Source organism: Molothrus ater, chromosome 16 (genome assembly GCF_012460135.2).
Source record: "Molothrus ater isolate BHLD 08-10-18 breed brown headed cowbird chromosome 16, BPBGC_Mater_1.1, whole genome shotgun sequence".
Lineage (NCBI taxonomy): Eukaryota > Metazoa > Chordata > Aves > Passeriformes > Icteridae > Molothrus > Molothrus ater.
The window spans coordinates 16,333,211-16,348,739 of NC_050493.2; the positions used below are offsets into that span (position 1 = coordinate 16,333,211).

Below are 15,529 nucleotides of genomic sequence, written 5' to 3' on the forward strand. Positions count from 1 at the left end.
CCCTCCCAGCCTGAACCAGTACATGCTGACTGGCACAGGGTGTGAGATCTCAAGAGAATATCAGCTTACAAAACAGGCAAGTAAATGCCCAGTGTAAAATCTGTCGATAAATATTTACTGAAGATTTTCTGTGCCATCCTGCCACTATAGGTTTAAATTAAATATTAGGAAGAAATTCTTCCCTGTGAGGGTGGTGAGGCCCTGGCACAGGTTGCCCAGAGAAGTTGTGTCCACCCCGGATGCCTGGCAGTGTTCAAGGCCAGGTTGGATGGGGTTTGGAGCAACCTGGGATAGTGAAGTTGTCCCGCCCATGGCAGGGGGTGGAATGAGATGAGCTTCAAGGTCTCTTCCGACCCAAATCAGTTGTGTGATTCTATGATTATAAGATAGAGAATGATTATGAATTGCCTTTTCTTTAATAGGAGGTATGGCTGCTGTAACCTGTGAGCCCCAGCCATGCAGGCCAAGAATTTTGGTTCTGTGCTTCTGTCCCAGTTGCATTTGCCACCAAATGTTTATGCCTTCAGGAAAGTTTGTGATGGTGTTGGGATTACTGGGACCAGTTGTGATTTTTAGGCAGTCCTTTTCACACCCCTGCTCTGAGAAGCAGTGAACCCAGGAGCAGGTTAACTGGGTTAACTGGTGCTGTAAAGCACCAGTGTGGATCTTTGCTACCTCAGAGTAACAGGCTAACAATGCTGGCTTTCATCGAAGCTGGCTGTATGCAGAGGGAAATCCTACCACATTTTTTTTAAACTTAAACATTAATAGACAAGTTTCACTCAGACAAGTTACCATTATTTCACTGTGCCAAATGTATTTTGAAGACAGTCTGTCTTTGGGAAGGTCTTTGGTAAATTGATCTCCGCTCCATCACCGATCGATATTATTGGGATTCCACTTCAAATTACTATAAGGAAAGAAGGGGTGGGGAGTAAATAAATCATAAACACAGTAAAATGGCTCTGTGTTTGTATTATCTTCCCCTACATAAAAAATGGTAGATATAGTTTGTTTACTGGGATAGGCCCTCAGGTATGCCTACAAGCCGAACAGATAAACTGATTATCACAGTCTATGTGGGGCTGAAAATAGGGCTTCAATTCTAGTTTCTTCAGTAGTGTACAATTACATTGACTCCCATACTTCCAAGAATTCAAAGCAAGTGAATATTAGTGGTGTTCATAGAAGGTAAATACTGTCAGTTTGCAGATGGGACAACTGAAATATGGAGAGATTCCTGATTTTGGAAACAGCTGGTGACAAAGCCTGAATCCTTAAATCCCAGCTCTCTACAACCCTTCAGCTACTAAAGAGTTATTTCCTTTTTGTTTTCACGTTATTTAATTTAAATTGCTGTTAAAATATTCTAGGTTTGAGAAACCTCCCTAGACCTCTCTTGGTGGCTAGTCCTTCAAGTTCTGGGAGCACTGAGGCTGACAGTGGACTGTTTGCAGTCCCTACAACCCTGCCCCCCAACAGCCGCCATGGGAAACTGTTCCTACCCAGCAAGGAAGCAGAGCTGACCTTCCGGCAGCACCTGGACACCATCAGTGTAAGTGAGAGGACTGAATAGAAAATGCAGCATGGTGTGCATGAGCCAGCTTCCAGGAGGTATCACAGGGATTCTGAATTCCTCAGAAAGTATGGCTGCCTTGTGAAGCAGTGCTTCTTATCATGTTTAAGTTTAACATTGTATTAAATGAGCTGAGTGAGATTTTAACTATGTAACTGCTTTGAACTGACATTACCTGTTCGGGTAATTCAGGTAATTCAAATCTGAATACCATCCCACAGCCTGATGACACTTATTTGCTGTCTAATTAAGTTGCTCCAGCAAATATATGTGCTAGATTTAGCAAAAACTTATCCCCTTCTGATGTGTAGCTAATTTTAACATTGCCTCATTGCTGTACATAAGTCAAATTCTAATTTTTATGTACACAATCTCAGTAAGAATTTTGTAGGAAGCTGAAGTAGTTGGTAATGAAATGACTTTTTGGGACAAAGCTTTATCTCCATAAAAAAAGAAGAAAAAATACATCCTTGGTGGAAAATATTCTGACTCTAGCAGGAAGGATATTGTGCTATCTGAAGCAAAACACAGTATTCTGGTAAATTCTTAATTCATCTTTATCGAAAATAAGAATTTGGGGGATGTAATTTATTCTGTGTCTGGATGCTTAAAATACTTGTAATGCATTTCCTGTTGTTGTCCAGATGCAGTCGGACTTCTTCCTTCCGAAGCCCAGGAAGTTACGGAACAGGCACTTGCGGAAGCCACTGGTAGTACAGGTCAGAGCAAAGTGTAAATGCCTGTTTTGCTCCCTGAGTATCAGTAAGGCTGTAGTAATTTGTACATAACAAAAAAAAAAAAACTGGATTTCCCTCATGTATCCACTGGAAATATAAAGCTGAAATTATGAAGGAACAAACACTTCAATCTCTAGTGTAACTAGCCATGTTACATTCCCTGTATGAAGAATATCAACAACAGTGGAAGTCCAGTGCCTGAGGTAGTTTGGAGAAATAAAAAAGCCTCTGGAAGAGGCTTTTGAAACCTGGAAGCAGGTTCTGCTACCTGGGCCTTCTGGCACTGAGGCGTAGGCAGTGTTGTCCCTGTACTGTCCTGTCCTGGCAGTGTTGGAGCTGGCAGCCCTCTTAACTACAAAATTTTCCTTTATATCCTTTTCCTGCTTCCTGCTCAGTAGTGGATGTTAAACTGTGGTGGATATAAGCCTCTGTAGTGAAATAAGCCATAACACACGCTGAAAGAACAACGATTCTTGGGGAAAAATGGGACTTGGAAAAAGATGTATGGAAGGAATGGCCGGTTGTTGTGGTGCTTTGGTGACAGACAGGTATTACCCTCCTTCAGACTGCTCTGTTAACCCTGGGAAAAGGCACATGTGACAGGAACACCAGAGGCAGGTGAGAAAAACAAATCTGAAACCTGAAACCTAATTAATAGTAAACTGGGGAAAACAAAGGTCACAAGTGTCACTATACCATTTTTTTCTCTTCTGTTTTGTATAAGAGTAGGGGATGCAGAAATTACCCCTGGACTATTTTTGATCTGACATCTTCAGATCTGGGCAGTTTCGTGTGTTTTAAGAGCTCCCAAGCACACACAGGTGTCTCGCTCATCTACACTTGCTGAATTTTAAGGGCAGATCACTTTGTACACAGACTAGGTACCGTGCTTAAAATCACTTCTGAGAGAGATTTGTAAATCACTGCAAGTATAATCAGAGAGGATTATAGTTCCAATCAGCCTTTCTCTGAGAATTTTCCATGTGGAAATACATTGTTTTAGTAGTTCACAGAGAAAACACATCATTCCTTTCTGTAGCTTTTTTCTCAAGAGCACACTGATCACATTGCTGTGTCTGGTGCATGATAGTAATGCTACAGAAATACTCTGCTATTCTGGAAGGTCTTGTGAACTCCTGCAACTTACATGATGAGTGTTACTCTCTGTGTTTAAATCTGTTCTGGTTTATTGTTTCTCTCACATAGAGAACACTGCTCCCTAGACCGTCTGGAAATCCGTCCCAGCATGTCTGTTCCTTTTCTATCTTATCCAACTCATCCATTACAGGTGAGTCTAGCACTTCTACAAACTGAAAGGTGTCCCTTAAAACTGCATAAAGAAGTAATTTCTAAAAAGAAGAAAATACTCTTTCGAAATGACAGTGTCACTAGCCTTCAGGATGATGGAATTGCTCTCCTGGATCATTGTGAAGCAAGTCGTGCTTTTTATAAAATTTTTTTCTTCAATTTCCCAAGATTGAAATCACAGAAGAGCAAGGAGTTCTCAACAGGAAGATGAAATTTGGAATAAAATACTTAGATAGGAATTTTTGTTCTGTAGGGTGTAATAATTTGTCTAGATTTTATATTGGACTTAGCCTAGTACCGGGGATACGGTCTAAATTTTATACAGCATAAGCAATCCACTGCCCATATGTCCTTTTCTGCTGGTACACTCTTGAGTACAGTGGTAGTACAGGTGATCCCCCATGAAAAGCAGCATGAGGCCTGAAGGGTTGTCTTCACTGACAGTATGAGAGCAGCTCCAATAGCACAGCAGCACTCGCTGTTGCATGCCTGTGGCAAGACACTGCTTAGCTCACATCACTTATTTTAGTGCTATTCCATCATCTCCACTACTTGCATTCCTGCAGCTTGCTGCTGTTTAGAATTTATTTGCTTCCATTGAATTGTGTTGTGTTCTGCTTTAAAGGTGTTAGATTTCATTTGCCTGAAAGGTATTAATGCTTCCCCCTAGGGAGAGGTTCATTTCGGCCAATCCAGTCCTCACTGACCAAAGCTGCTGTTTCTCGTCCAATTGTGCCCAAAGTTCTTCCAACACAGGCCACCAACCATTTGTCTAGTAAGTAACTCTGAATTCTGCAATAAAACCCATGCTGGTGTCCTCCAGGCAGGTACTGTCTCGCAGTAGAGAGTGGGTTCCATTAATTAGAACAATTAATGAGGTTAAAACAGTGACTGCATCTATGTTTTACCTAGAGGATTCTTCTGAGATGAGAAGACATTCAGATGTTTGAAGTGGATTTTAATAGGTCTGAGTGAGGTTGACCCTTACAACAACCTACAGTTTTTACACAGAGTCTACATGGCTGTCAGAGGCAAGATAACAAAATAAGGCTCTATTGTTTCTAGACCTCCTCTAGTAACCCATAGAAAATTTCTGGAAATTGCATAATTACTTAGCAATTTGGAGGACAAAAAGAAAAAAAAATAGAAGAATGGGAGGGGAACTGGGATGTTTCTCAGCTATTTTGATATACCTAGTAAGAGGTTGGAACAGAGCAGAAAAGTTAAAAACTTTAGCTAAAAGCAGTGTTACACTTGGTGCAGAGAAGCAGCTGACCCAGATGATCAGATCATTACCATTGCTGCTTTTTTACATAGGCGTAGTTTTGACTCTGGGTAAGTTTAAAAAAATCATCTTTTAGAGAATCATAACAAAGTGAAGAAGAAGCTTGTAATATGTTTTTTGGTGTTTTGTCTCACCCAAGGTGCTATTGACTTGGCAGCTAAAAGTGCTGGCATTATCCCTGGTAGTCCCATGCCTGTCCTGGATGCAGATGGTTTGCCAGGTGTGTCTCCATTGTCACCGGATGCAGTGCCTACAGTAGTGACAGGGCAGGAGCCAGCAGTAGCACATCAGAATGGAGGCTCCATCACCACTGTGGAGGTCAGAGGCTCTTAAACAAGCTTTTTTCAAGTGCTTAACTGTCTTGTTCTTTCATTGTATAAGAAAGCTGTATTATTATGATTCCTCAGTGAGCTTTTTCCTGGGGCTTGCTGTTAGACACTGCTGTCATGGCAGACCCAGTCTGTGTTATGTACTGTGTATTCGGGGTTGAGGGATCAAAGCATCATCTCACTGAATGAATTTCCATCCTGTAAAATGGGTTGCAGCTTGTAGAGCATTGAACTTGGCAATCCAGAAATCTCGCTTGAAAAAAATGATGGCATTTCAGAAATTCAAGAGGGAATCTGGGGCAAAACGTGGACTTTTTGGGATTGTATTTGGAATGGAAACTGTAATTTCTCCTTGCTGTTTCTTTCATTGAGACCCAGACACATGTTGGTCCATGTCATGTTCTGAGGGAGTTGATGTACCATTTTGAAAGACATGAGATATATGAAGAGCACAGGTGAATGGTGATAGGCCTTTATCTCTTCCCTCCCCAGCTGGTCACTCATGTGGTTTCTGTTGTGCTTGCAGGGCTCAGGCCCAGGGTGCCGGGTGCCGTACATCAGCCTGCCGACCCGCCCCGAGCAGGATGGCTTCCAGGTACAGTGTGTGCTGGAGGAACAATGCTTTAGAATGGGTAATGTTCTGTGAAAATACCACTGGTATTGCTAGTTAAAACTCTCTACTCCCAGGTAATTGTGCACCACTGGTAATGTCTAGTGGAAATTAAATCCTTAGCATCTGAAGAAGTTTAAAGAAGTTTAGGAAAGCTGCCTAAATATGTGTGTGTGCCATTCCCTAAAATCTAAGTGACGCTGACAGTCCCTGACCTGTGAGGGACAAACAAGCTTTACATATCTCTTAATAGAGTGGAGGAGTTTATAATCGCTCTGCTGTATCTATGTGCATATTTTAGACATCACAAGGGTTCATTTCAGCAGTTTGCAGTCCTGATGCCTCCATGTAGCTAAAGGAGGATTATTAGGACTAACATTGTGATTGTAATGTCAGCATCCTTTCCAGAAATTCACTGTTCATTGTATAGGATCCAGTGAAACATAGATACTTAAAGAGTAACTGTGATGGCACTATTGTAGGAGGTGTTGTCATCCTGTCCCCAGACTCTTTCTCCACTGGGATCCAGGACCTGGTGCTGGATTTTTAGGCCTCAGAATACAGTCTCTTCTTTTCTTCAGTGGAAGTACTTTCCATGCTCACTGTGATGCCTGCATGTGAAAAAATTAGTTTAATTGGAGAGCATAAAGGAGATTAAGATTTTTTAAGATGTTAGGACATGAACCTATGAGGCATTTATTGTGGTAATGGGGCCTTGGGTTCTGGTTCTTGCTGTTACAACAGCTGTGTATACACTACATAAAAAAAAGTTACAGTTCTACGATGAGGTACTGGTAATGAGACTCCTTAAAGATCAGTTGAATTTTGGGAAGTCTGGCTGCAAAAAGTGAATAAATGTGAGTTACCAGTTTAAAATATGTGTATTCTCTTCCAGAAGTTAAAGGGTTTTGCCTACACAAAGTCAAATTAATACATATCTATTGGGAACTGTCTTGTAGATATTTCAAAATTATGTTAATTTTAAGATTATGCTTGTTCTGTTATGTAGGCTGTCTTTGGAATGTTACAGATTCATATTTTTTCAGATTATTTGGCAGGATATGGGCTGAAGCATATTTATTTATGCTTACAGGTACTTTTCATTAAAATAATACAGATTTATTATATAAATAGTATATTCCTCTAATTTAGGCATAATATCTACTGGATTTTTTCCCTTAGAAGTCTGGTTTTAATCTGATACTCAGGAGCCAAAACGTGCCTTTTTAGTTTCCTGAGTTCTTAATAAATTTATGAACACTTAATTCCATTTTTTGTAACAGGGTACATCAGTCCTTTCTATGCCAGAACTGGCCAAGACTTCTCTCCAGAATGGTCTGTCCACCCCTCCACTTCCCTCATCAGAAGCTTCCAGTACTCGGCTCTCTCCTCCCAATGTTTCTGCTCTCTTGGATATTTCCCTGCCTGGACCACCTGAAGATGTGCTTTCCCAAGGCGAACCTGCCACTCAGATCAGCGATTCCATCATTGAAATAGCCATTAGCTCTGGCCAATACAGTAAGTCTAAGAGTAGCTAAAGTCTGCCTATCAACTTAAAAAAAATTCCTGACATCTTACATAGCAGCAGAAACTTTTCCAGGAAGGAGTTCTTGGGTTATGAGGTTTTTGTGGGTTTGTTTTTTCTTTGTTTGTTTGTTTCCAAATGTGTTGGAAATAAAATTCTGTGCCCGACCTTTATTTTCTAGCAAATATGGGGCAGGGGGAGGTTATTGTTGTTGTTTGGGGTTTTTTTCCTTTATAAACAAAAATTGTTGCAGTGTCCTGTAATTTTACCATATTGACTGAATTCGTGATCCCCGACATCGGCTTACAGGTGAAGGTGTTTCTCTCTCTCCTGCAAAGCTGAATGGCAGTGACAGCTCCAAAAGTCTTCCATCCCCATCCAGTAGTCCTCAGCAGAACTGGATTGCATCTCCCACCCATGATCCCCAGTGGTACCCCAATGACTCCACAGACTCCTCCCTCAGCAGCTTGTTCTGTAAGTGTCCAGATACAGAGAAGTGCAACCCAAAACCATTTTCCTGTTAACAAAAAAAACCCCAACATTGTTTAACAGAAGTGAATCCTTTGAAAAATTGTAAACCCAATAGGACATTTGTAGAATTATTCCAAATACTTCTTGCTTTCATTTCCATGGTGTTGCCTTGAGTACATTTTCTCTCTCTTTACAAGTCTGCTCCTGAAAAGATCCTATTGCTAGATTGGGGCCCATAGCTTGGGACAAGTAATTCCTTGGCAGTTCCATGTAGTCTGTTTGGAGCCTGACTCATCAGTTAGGCTGAGACATTTGGACTGTTGTGCCAAAATGAACAGATGTCTTTGGCTCTGCTGGTGGAAAAACAGACTTTGTTGTGTGCTTGATAAGTACTATTTCAAAGACATGAGATCGCTCACTGGATTTGGTTGAGGTTTAGTTGTTGAGAGGTTTTTTTTAATTAATAATTCATGGAGCCAGTGTAATAAGTCTTCTTACTCTCAGCAGTGTGGTATCAATGCTGGCAACACATAATTTTTAAAAGATGGAAGAAATGGATATCTCTCCTCCATTTTGAATTTCCTTGCCCTTCTTTTTTATCCTCCCAGTTAAGAACACTCAGTGCAATGACTTACTGATGTGCCTTTTCTTTGTAGCAAGTTTCATCTCCCCAGAGAAGGGACGAAAAATGTTACCAGCTCCAGCTGGGAACACCAGTGGCACCTCCTTACTGGGGCCCAGCCTGCTGGATGGAAACTCACGGGACTCCTTTGTGTCGCGGTCCCTGGCAGACGTGGCAGAGGTATGTCAGCAAATTACACTCAGAGTCTGCTTCCTTTTGCAGTGCTGGAAGTTACAGTTACTGGGTACTGAACCTCAGACCTTCCTGAGATACTTCAAATGCAGAGGTGCTTTGACACCTGCACTTCAGCTCAGTAGAGAAGAATTACAGTCATAACAGAAAGATGTAAAATTATCTGAGGGCAATTACCCGACTCCAGAGTTGGTGTGAGAAGCTGCTGTAAGTGCCTTCAACCCAGGTTCTTTTTGCTGAGGGAGGTCATATTCATCTGTTGGATATACCTTTGTTCTGACAGAGAAAGATTCAATCATTCTGTTGTGTGTGTCCTGCTCTGTAGAGCAAGAACTGAAAGTGCCAAAGATAAGAGCAAGATTAATAGTGATGCAGCTACAATGCAGTTGGAGGCCTGGTAGGAAAAAATAAATAGGTCCAGAAGGAAGAAGTAGGACATGGCTGATAGCAAGTCCCTTGAGAGGATGGAAGACGGTTCTGTGCTGCTGAATTACTTGTCTCTGTTGGCAGAGGTATCCCTTTGTTTTGAACTCTTCTGAAGGGGTAGAATGAAGCCCAGCAGTTTTTAAGGCTGTAACACACTCAAGGACAGAGCTCCCTTTCAGAGGGACAGACAGGAAGAATGAGCTGCAGGAACATTATGCAGCTTAGCAAGGAAAATGCAAAGTCCTGCCCTAGAAAGGGACTAAGGAATAACCCCACGGCAGTATCAGCTGGGGATTGGCTGCTTGGGAAGCATCTCTGCTGTACCTCAGACGTGAGCTGAGCGTGATCCAGGGTGGATCCAAAGGTGTGGAACCAAAGGTGAATGATATCATGAGCTGTTTTTAACAGGACCAGGGCCAGGATATTGAACAAAATTATTATTAACCCGCTCTACTGTGTACAGCAGTGGTGTCTACCTGCTGTGAGATCATGCCTAGAATATTGTCAACAGTTTTGAATACCCAATATATAGGAGAGAGAGATTAACTAGAGCAAGCTCAGCTGAGGTTTACCAGGAGAATCAGGCGGTGAAGAAAGGGTGATGTCTAGGCTTGTTCAGCGTAGAAAAGGCTTCAGGATGGGAGGGGCCCTGCTGCCTGCCAATGCCTGCAGTAGGGTCATTAGGAAGATGTAGCAAGCCCTTTATAGAATGGTAATGGGAGGTGGGAGAAACAAGCAAAAGCTGAACTGAGAAAGGTTCTGCTTATCTATAGAAAAACTTCACTTCGACGATAGGCAGGCAAGGAAACAAGTTTCCCAGAAATGTTATGCAGTGAATGTCTTCAGAGCTTTCCAGGGCTCACATCAATAAAGCTCCGAGTGAGCTGGTCTGTCCTTATAGGTGAACCTGCTTTGAGCAGGTGGTTGAATTAGAGACCTGTTCAGATCCCTTCCAGTCTCAGTTATCCCACAATTTAGTTATTAAACTCATTACAACATCACATAACTTGTAATTTCTTGGGGACTTTCCCTTATGGAAGGAATGTGTCATTTCTCTGCTCCCCTTTGGATTTGGATAAGGAGGTTCTGTACAGACCATGTGACCAGGAGCTGCAGCAAGCTCATGCTGATTTAGTGTGACATTGGCAGCTTCAGACCTGAAACACAGATCCACTTCTCACATAAATATGAAGATTCTGTTTGCTTGGTGGTAAGAAGTTGTCAAGGTGTGTTCTAATTAAAGAAATATATGATAATCTATTTGCATGGTTTTGAAGTGACATTGGAGCCCTCAGTATTACCAACTCCCTTTAGAAGAAAATGAGGTAAGCCTCCATGTTATGCACAGGTGAGCAGCTCTTGTGGTAGAGGTAATATCTTTAGATCATCTACTTGTGCACCTTAATGCTAAATTGGAGCAGGTAAGATTCATTGAGACTATAGGTGGTTAGGCTTTTTAGAAGCCTCCATTTAGTTGTGGATGAGAAGAGCTGTTCTCTAACTCAGGTCAAGTGAGATAAAGTGTCTCTTTCATATGAGGAGAGGCTGGGAAGGAAGCTGAGGGAGCCAGACACTTCTCAGAATGAGAGGCTGCAAGCAAAATTTGAAACACAATAAATTCCACCTGAAGACAAGAGATCTGTTTTGAGGTAATCAGGCATGGAAACAGGATACCCAGAGAGTTTTGGAATGTCTGTGCATGGGGATAATTCAACACCTGCCAAGGTCCAGGGCAGCCTGTTCTAAGCTGACCCTGCTCAAGTGAGATGGCTGGATAAAATGCTCTCAGGATGTCCCTACCAACCTCAGTTATTCCATGAAATTGCCACTGACATGTAGCTCATCTCTTCTCTCCTTGTCTCTTCCAGGTGGTGGATTCCCAGCTGGCTTGCATGATGAATGAGAACAGCATAGATTACATATCTCGGTTTAATGACCTTGCCCAGGAACTGTCAATACCTGAGCCAACTCGCAGGGAGGTCCTTTTTGATGGAGGTGGTGGTGGTCCCCCGACTGGGGATCTGTCACAGTAAGGAAATGACCAGCAGGCTGGTGCAGACTGTTCAGCTAAGTTGGAGCTTGCAGAGCTGGAACTCGATGAGGGAGCAGCTGAGTCTGAGTTATCCCTGTCCCGTGTGCCTCTTTCTAACAGAGAAGCATTGGCTTCAAAGGTCTCAAGAAATACTTGCAAGTCCTGGAATGTGCAATATGCTGACAACAACAGAACGTGGAATAACGTTACAGAAGATAGTGTGTCCCTGCATCAGCAATGTAAGATTGCAGGTTTGTGGGACAGTCCTGGACTTGTACTTTGGAATAGCCTAAGCAAGCAGCTCAAGTAGGGATGGGATTGCCATAAGCTCCTGTTTATGAATTTTTGTTTGCATAGTGATCAAAATGCCATGCCTTCTGATCCCCATGAAAGTTGTGGAGGATAAGGGTAGGTGTGGGTAGGGGAACCATCGTGTATCTTGACACGTCCTAGTTGGCAGCTTTCATACCATTCAGTCAAACTGAAGTTCTTGCACTCTGTTCAGGGCACTGCCACTCCTTGATGCTATGTTCTTACAGACCACTCTGTTCCTTTGGCTCTTTGACCATTCCAGTGGGGCTCACACCTGCTTGCTTGTTTGGTAGGGAAGCTCTGATCTGCCCTCCTCTCATGCTGCTTGGATCCCCTACTTTTAAACCCCATCACATCACAATCATTATCACCACCCTGACTGCACTCATATTCTTAACCTTTGAGATTCTTCAGCATATTGCACAGTTCACCCTGTGAGTGGAAAAGTGCTTTATTGCTCTCCCTGAAGAACAGTTGTTTTTTAGGTCTGGAAACATGGCAAAAGAGCTTATGCTAGGAAAACTGTCATAATTAGTCTTGGCTTTGCTGGAAACATGTAAATATTGCCATCTTCACAAAAACTGAGGATTTACCTGGGAGAGGAAATAGGAAAGAATATGGTATTGTGTAGGAACAAATACTAGGTTAATGCTAAAGCAGTTGAGATCAGTTTTGCGTTATGAAGTGTAAAGTCCTAGCTTAATCCCTTAGTCCTTCCCTACTTCCTCTTTCTTCTGTGAACTCTGGGTGCTCTGTAGTACCTCACCATCATTCTTCATTACAGTCACTGCCAGGCATGAGTGGGTCTGGCACTCCCTCTTTGAAATCCCTGTGCATTTAATGTTGTGTTTTACTGTAGGAAAAACCCAGATACTGATTCCAGGGGGTTCAACAGGATAGCAAGTTAATAGTTAATCCTCTCCTCTCCTCTCCTCTCCTCTCCTCTCCTCTCCTCTCCTCTCCTCTCCTCTCCTCTCCTCTCCTCTCCTCTCCTCTCCTCTCCTCTCCTCTCCTCTCCTCTCCTCTCCTCTCCTCTCCTCTCCTCTCCTCTCCTCTCCTCTCTCCATATCCATGTTGTGCCCCTTTTCTAAGCACTTGTCTGCTTCTCCAGTTAGAGGATACTCCTTGGCTGGTGTGAGTAGATCTGAACTTTTCCACGGGGCTGCTCCTATATACACCTCAACTTTGTATTAATAATGAACAAACAAACCTTCTCCATCCCGTAGGCTGTTATCATGGGTTCATTTCCTAACTTGCACTATACTTGGTGGATGTAGTTCTGCCTGCCTTTAACTACTCATAGGAGGCATTTCTTTGACTGGGAGTCTATTGTAACTTGCTCACAATGCACTGACTGCTGTTTGCCCAGTCCCTTCACTCTGCTTTAGGCAAATGATTTTTAGCTTCCATAGAGTTGGTCTTGTGTTTTATGTCATTAGGAGAAAATTGAACGAGTTTTCTGATGCACACAGAGCCTAGTTTGAGAATTCTGATCGAATTGTCAGAAAATCACATAAACCTGGAATAGGAAAAGTTGAAGGCTGTCACAGAAATGAATGATGGGCCCTGTTTTGTTCTGAGCATTCTCCCTTGGTATGGAGAAGACACCTGTTACTCTCAAGAGTTATGCCCACTAAAACTTTTCAGTTTTACTTATAATTTAGCTGTGTTATGGTTTGGACTTTCCCAGATTGTTCCTTCTTGGTTTTGGGTTCCTCCATTACTAATGCTGATTATTCTATATGCTGTGTCTCCAGAAATCCTTCAGATTTGCAGGACAAAAGTAGAAGGCACCTACTATGGCTGTGGATTACAGAACGTGCAGGAGGAAATGTGTTAGATTCTAATCAAGTACTGTCTAAAAAGAAATCTGAACTCTCATTCTTAAACTTCTAAATACTGCAAAAGTAATGTGAGAGTCTCCAGTGTATTTGTAACTTGACAAACTTTTAATCTTCCCTACTGATGCTGGTAACACAGTGGATATGACACTGGGTTTGGCTCTGAAGTTGCCTAGAATAAAGACCAGTGTTGCAGTACCTGCTGCAGGAGTGGAGAGCAGAGCACTTCATCCTTATCCATGAAGGCTTTTTACCTGCGATACAAGGAGCTGTCAGCTGCCTTGCCTCAGCATACCCAGGGGGAAGGACCCAACTGCAGAATGAAGGCAGAACAGGTGGCTATTTTTGATGACGCTGTGACATCAGAAAACTTCTAATACCCTGAACCTTTGCAAGTGGGCTTGAACCACCCAGTAATAACAGAGTATAAATTACAGAAATCAGTTCAACACTCACAAGGTTGGGTTGGAAGTGTTTGGCGTCAGCCCCTTAAAAGTTGGCATTATGAAGCAGAGTTTGATTTCAGAAATGTAATGCATTGCAAACTGCTTTTTAAGAATAAAGCCCTTTGAGGAAAAGGGAAGAACTTAAGAGTAATTAAGATCATTGTGGTAATTCTGAATTGATGCAGTATCTGTTACCCTTGCTATATGAAAGGCCATTTAAACACATTTCTGATCAGACCAGCTCTAGATTTTAGGTGAATGTACTTTACAATAGTGGTCATCATCAGTTTGTGCCTGAGACTGCTAAGGAGGTGGTGTATACACACACACACACACACGTACATGCGTGCACAGATGGCGGGGAACGTGGTAATACTCAAAATTTCTTCAATTTTAATTATTTCAGCTTCCCCAACAACAGTAACAAAATCTATATGAGGGAGAATGTCAGGCTAAGCAGACATCCAAGCAAGTAACACTGAATTGCACACAGTATCTTTTCTGAGGTAGAAGTGACTTCATTAGGTTAGTACCTTCCTGGAGCACTATGAGGTGTTGGAGAGGACTAAGGGACACTAACAGTCTCCACGTCTAGGATTAACTGCTCTAGGCTTTTCCCTCTCAGTGACCATAAGGCAGTTCTGAGCAGCTGACAAGGTAAATGGCAGAAGATTGGGTGTCTCATCACCATGGGCTGGGTGCAGAGCAGTACCATAGCCCAAGGCTGGATCCACCCATGTGTGTGTGCACACATTGACAGAGATCTGTACAGGGTGTTGCATTCTGATCACTCATACAATCCATTTTATACTGCATCCCTAAATCTACTAAGCGTAGGAATAGTAATTGTTTTTCATATATCATTGTTAAGCCTTTTTTTGACACCCTCTGTATTTTTAAATTGAATTAAATGGCTTGATTCAAATCTAACTTATAAAGACATCTCATTTACTGACAGCAGATCCCAGAGTGGAAATTCAGTTGCATTTTGTTTTCTACGCTCAGACTTCAGATGCATTTATAAGGAAAGTACTGCACTTTTTTTTAACCTTTTCAAACCTTTCAGTCTGTTAATTTCACAGCAAGTTGTAAATGTTACCTAAGTGAAACCTTGGCAAGCACTACGGCAATAAGTTATCATTAATTATTGAACATGATAACTGCTTTAGAGCTTACGGTCTGGCAGCAGAATGTAATGCTGTTTCTTTTAATAATAGTTAAGCCATATCATCTAAGGTTTCTGGCTTGTTTGAGATGTGAATTTGTTTTATAGATTATAAATATATAGTGTATGTATAAAGCAAAATGCCTGTCCTTACTGATTATTTTTTGTACCATACTGTAAATTATATTATTTATTCTTTACCAATTTTGGAAAAAGGTGTTTTGGTTATTTAATATAATATACAAAAGCTGTTAAACTTCTTCTGTTTAAATTTCCAATTCAACTTGTAAAGCTGTTTTTATTCTTGTGCATAAATACATACTAATACTTGGTCTAACTTGTGTCCAGTGTGTTCTTTGCTGTTCATGTCCTCTCAGTTTTTTTTCATTTAAGCTTTATTTACATGATCATGGCCTTGTGGGGGTGGGAGTTAAGATTTTTCCATAAGACCAAGTCTTTCAGGGTGATTTAATTGCAGTGAAATCAGTTGCCTAACTCCAATTGGCATCTCCCATCCCAGAATTTTGATGATTCTCACCATGATCAGAGAAAATTTTGGTAGGGTTGTTTTTGCTTTATAGCTTCCGTTCTCAGTAGTGTCTGTTCATGGTGAGCTTCAGAAATGTGGCAAACCAGAGGGCTGGTTATCATG

At 41.8% G+C, this 15,529-nt stretch overlaps 1 protein-coding gene across 1 annotated transcript in view; it reads left to right on the forward strand.

Moving 5' to 3' along the window:
- CRAMP1 (cramped chromatin regulator homolog 1) overlaps positions 1-15,214 on the forward strand; it is a 47,326-nt gene extending 32,112 nt beyond the window's left edge. The window contains 10 exon segments of the mRNA XM_036392261.2: positions 1,374-1,555; positions 2,221-2,295; positions 3,520-3,601; positions 4,292-4,396; positions 5,046-5,224; positions 5,762-5,830; positions 7,129-7,363; positions 7,680-7,844; positions 8,498-8,643; positions 10,950-15,214. Coding sequence (XP_036248154.2) covers positions 1,374-1,555; positions 2,221-2,295; positions 3,520-3,601; positions 4,292-4,396; positions 5,046-5,224; positions 5,762-5,830; positions 7,129-7,363; positions 7,680-7,844; positions 8,498-8,643; positions 10,950-11,114 — 1,403 coding nt within the window. The 3' untranslated portion in view covers positions 11,115-15,214.
- The last annotated feature ends 315 nt before the right edge of the window (positions 15,215-15,529 follow it).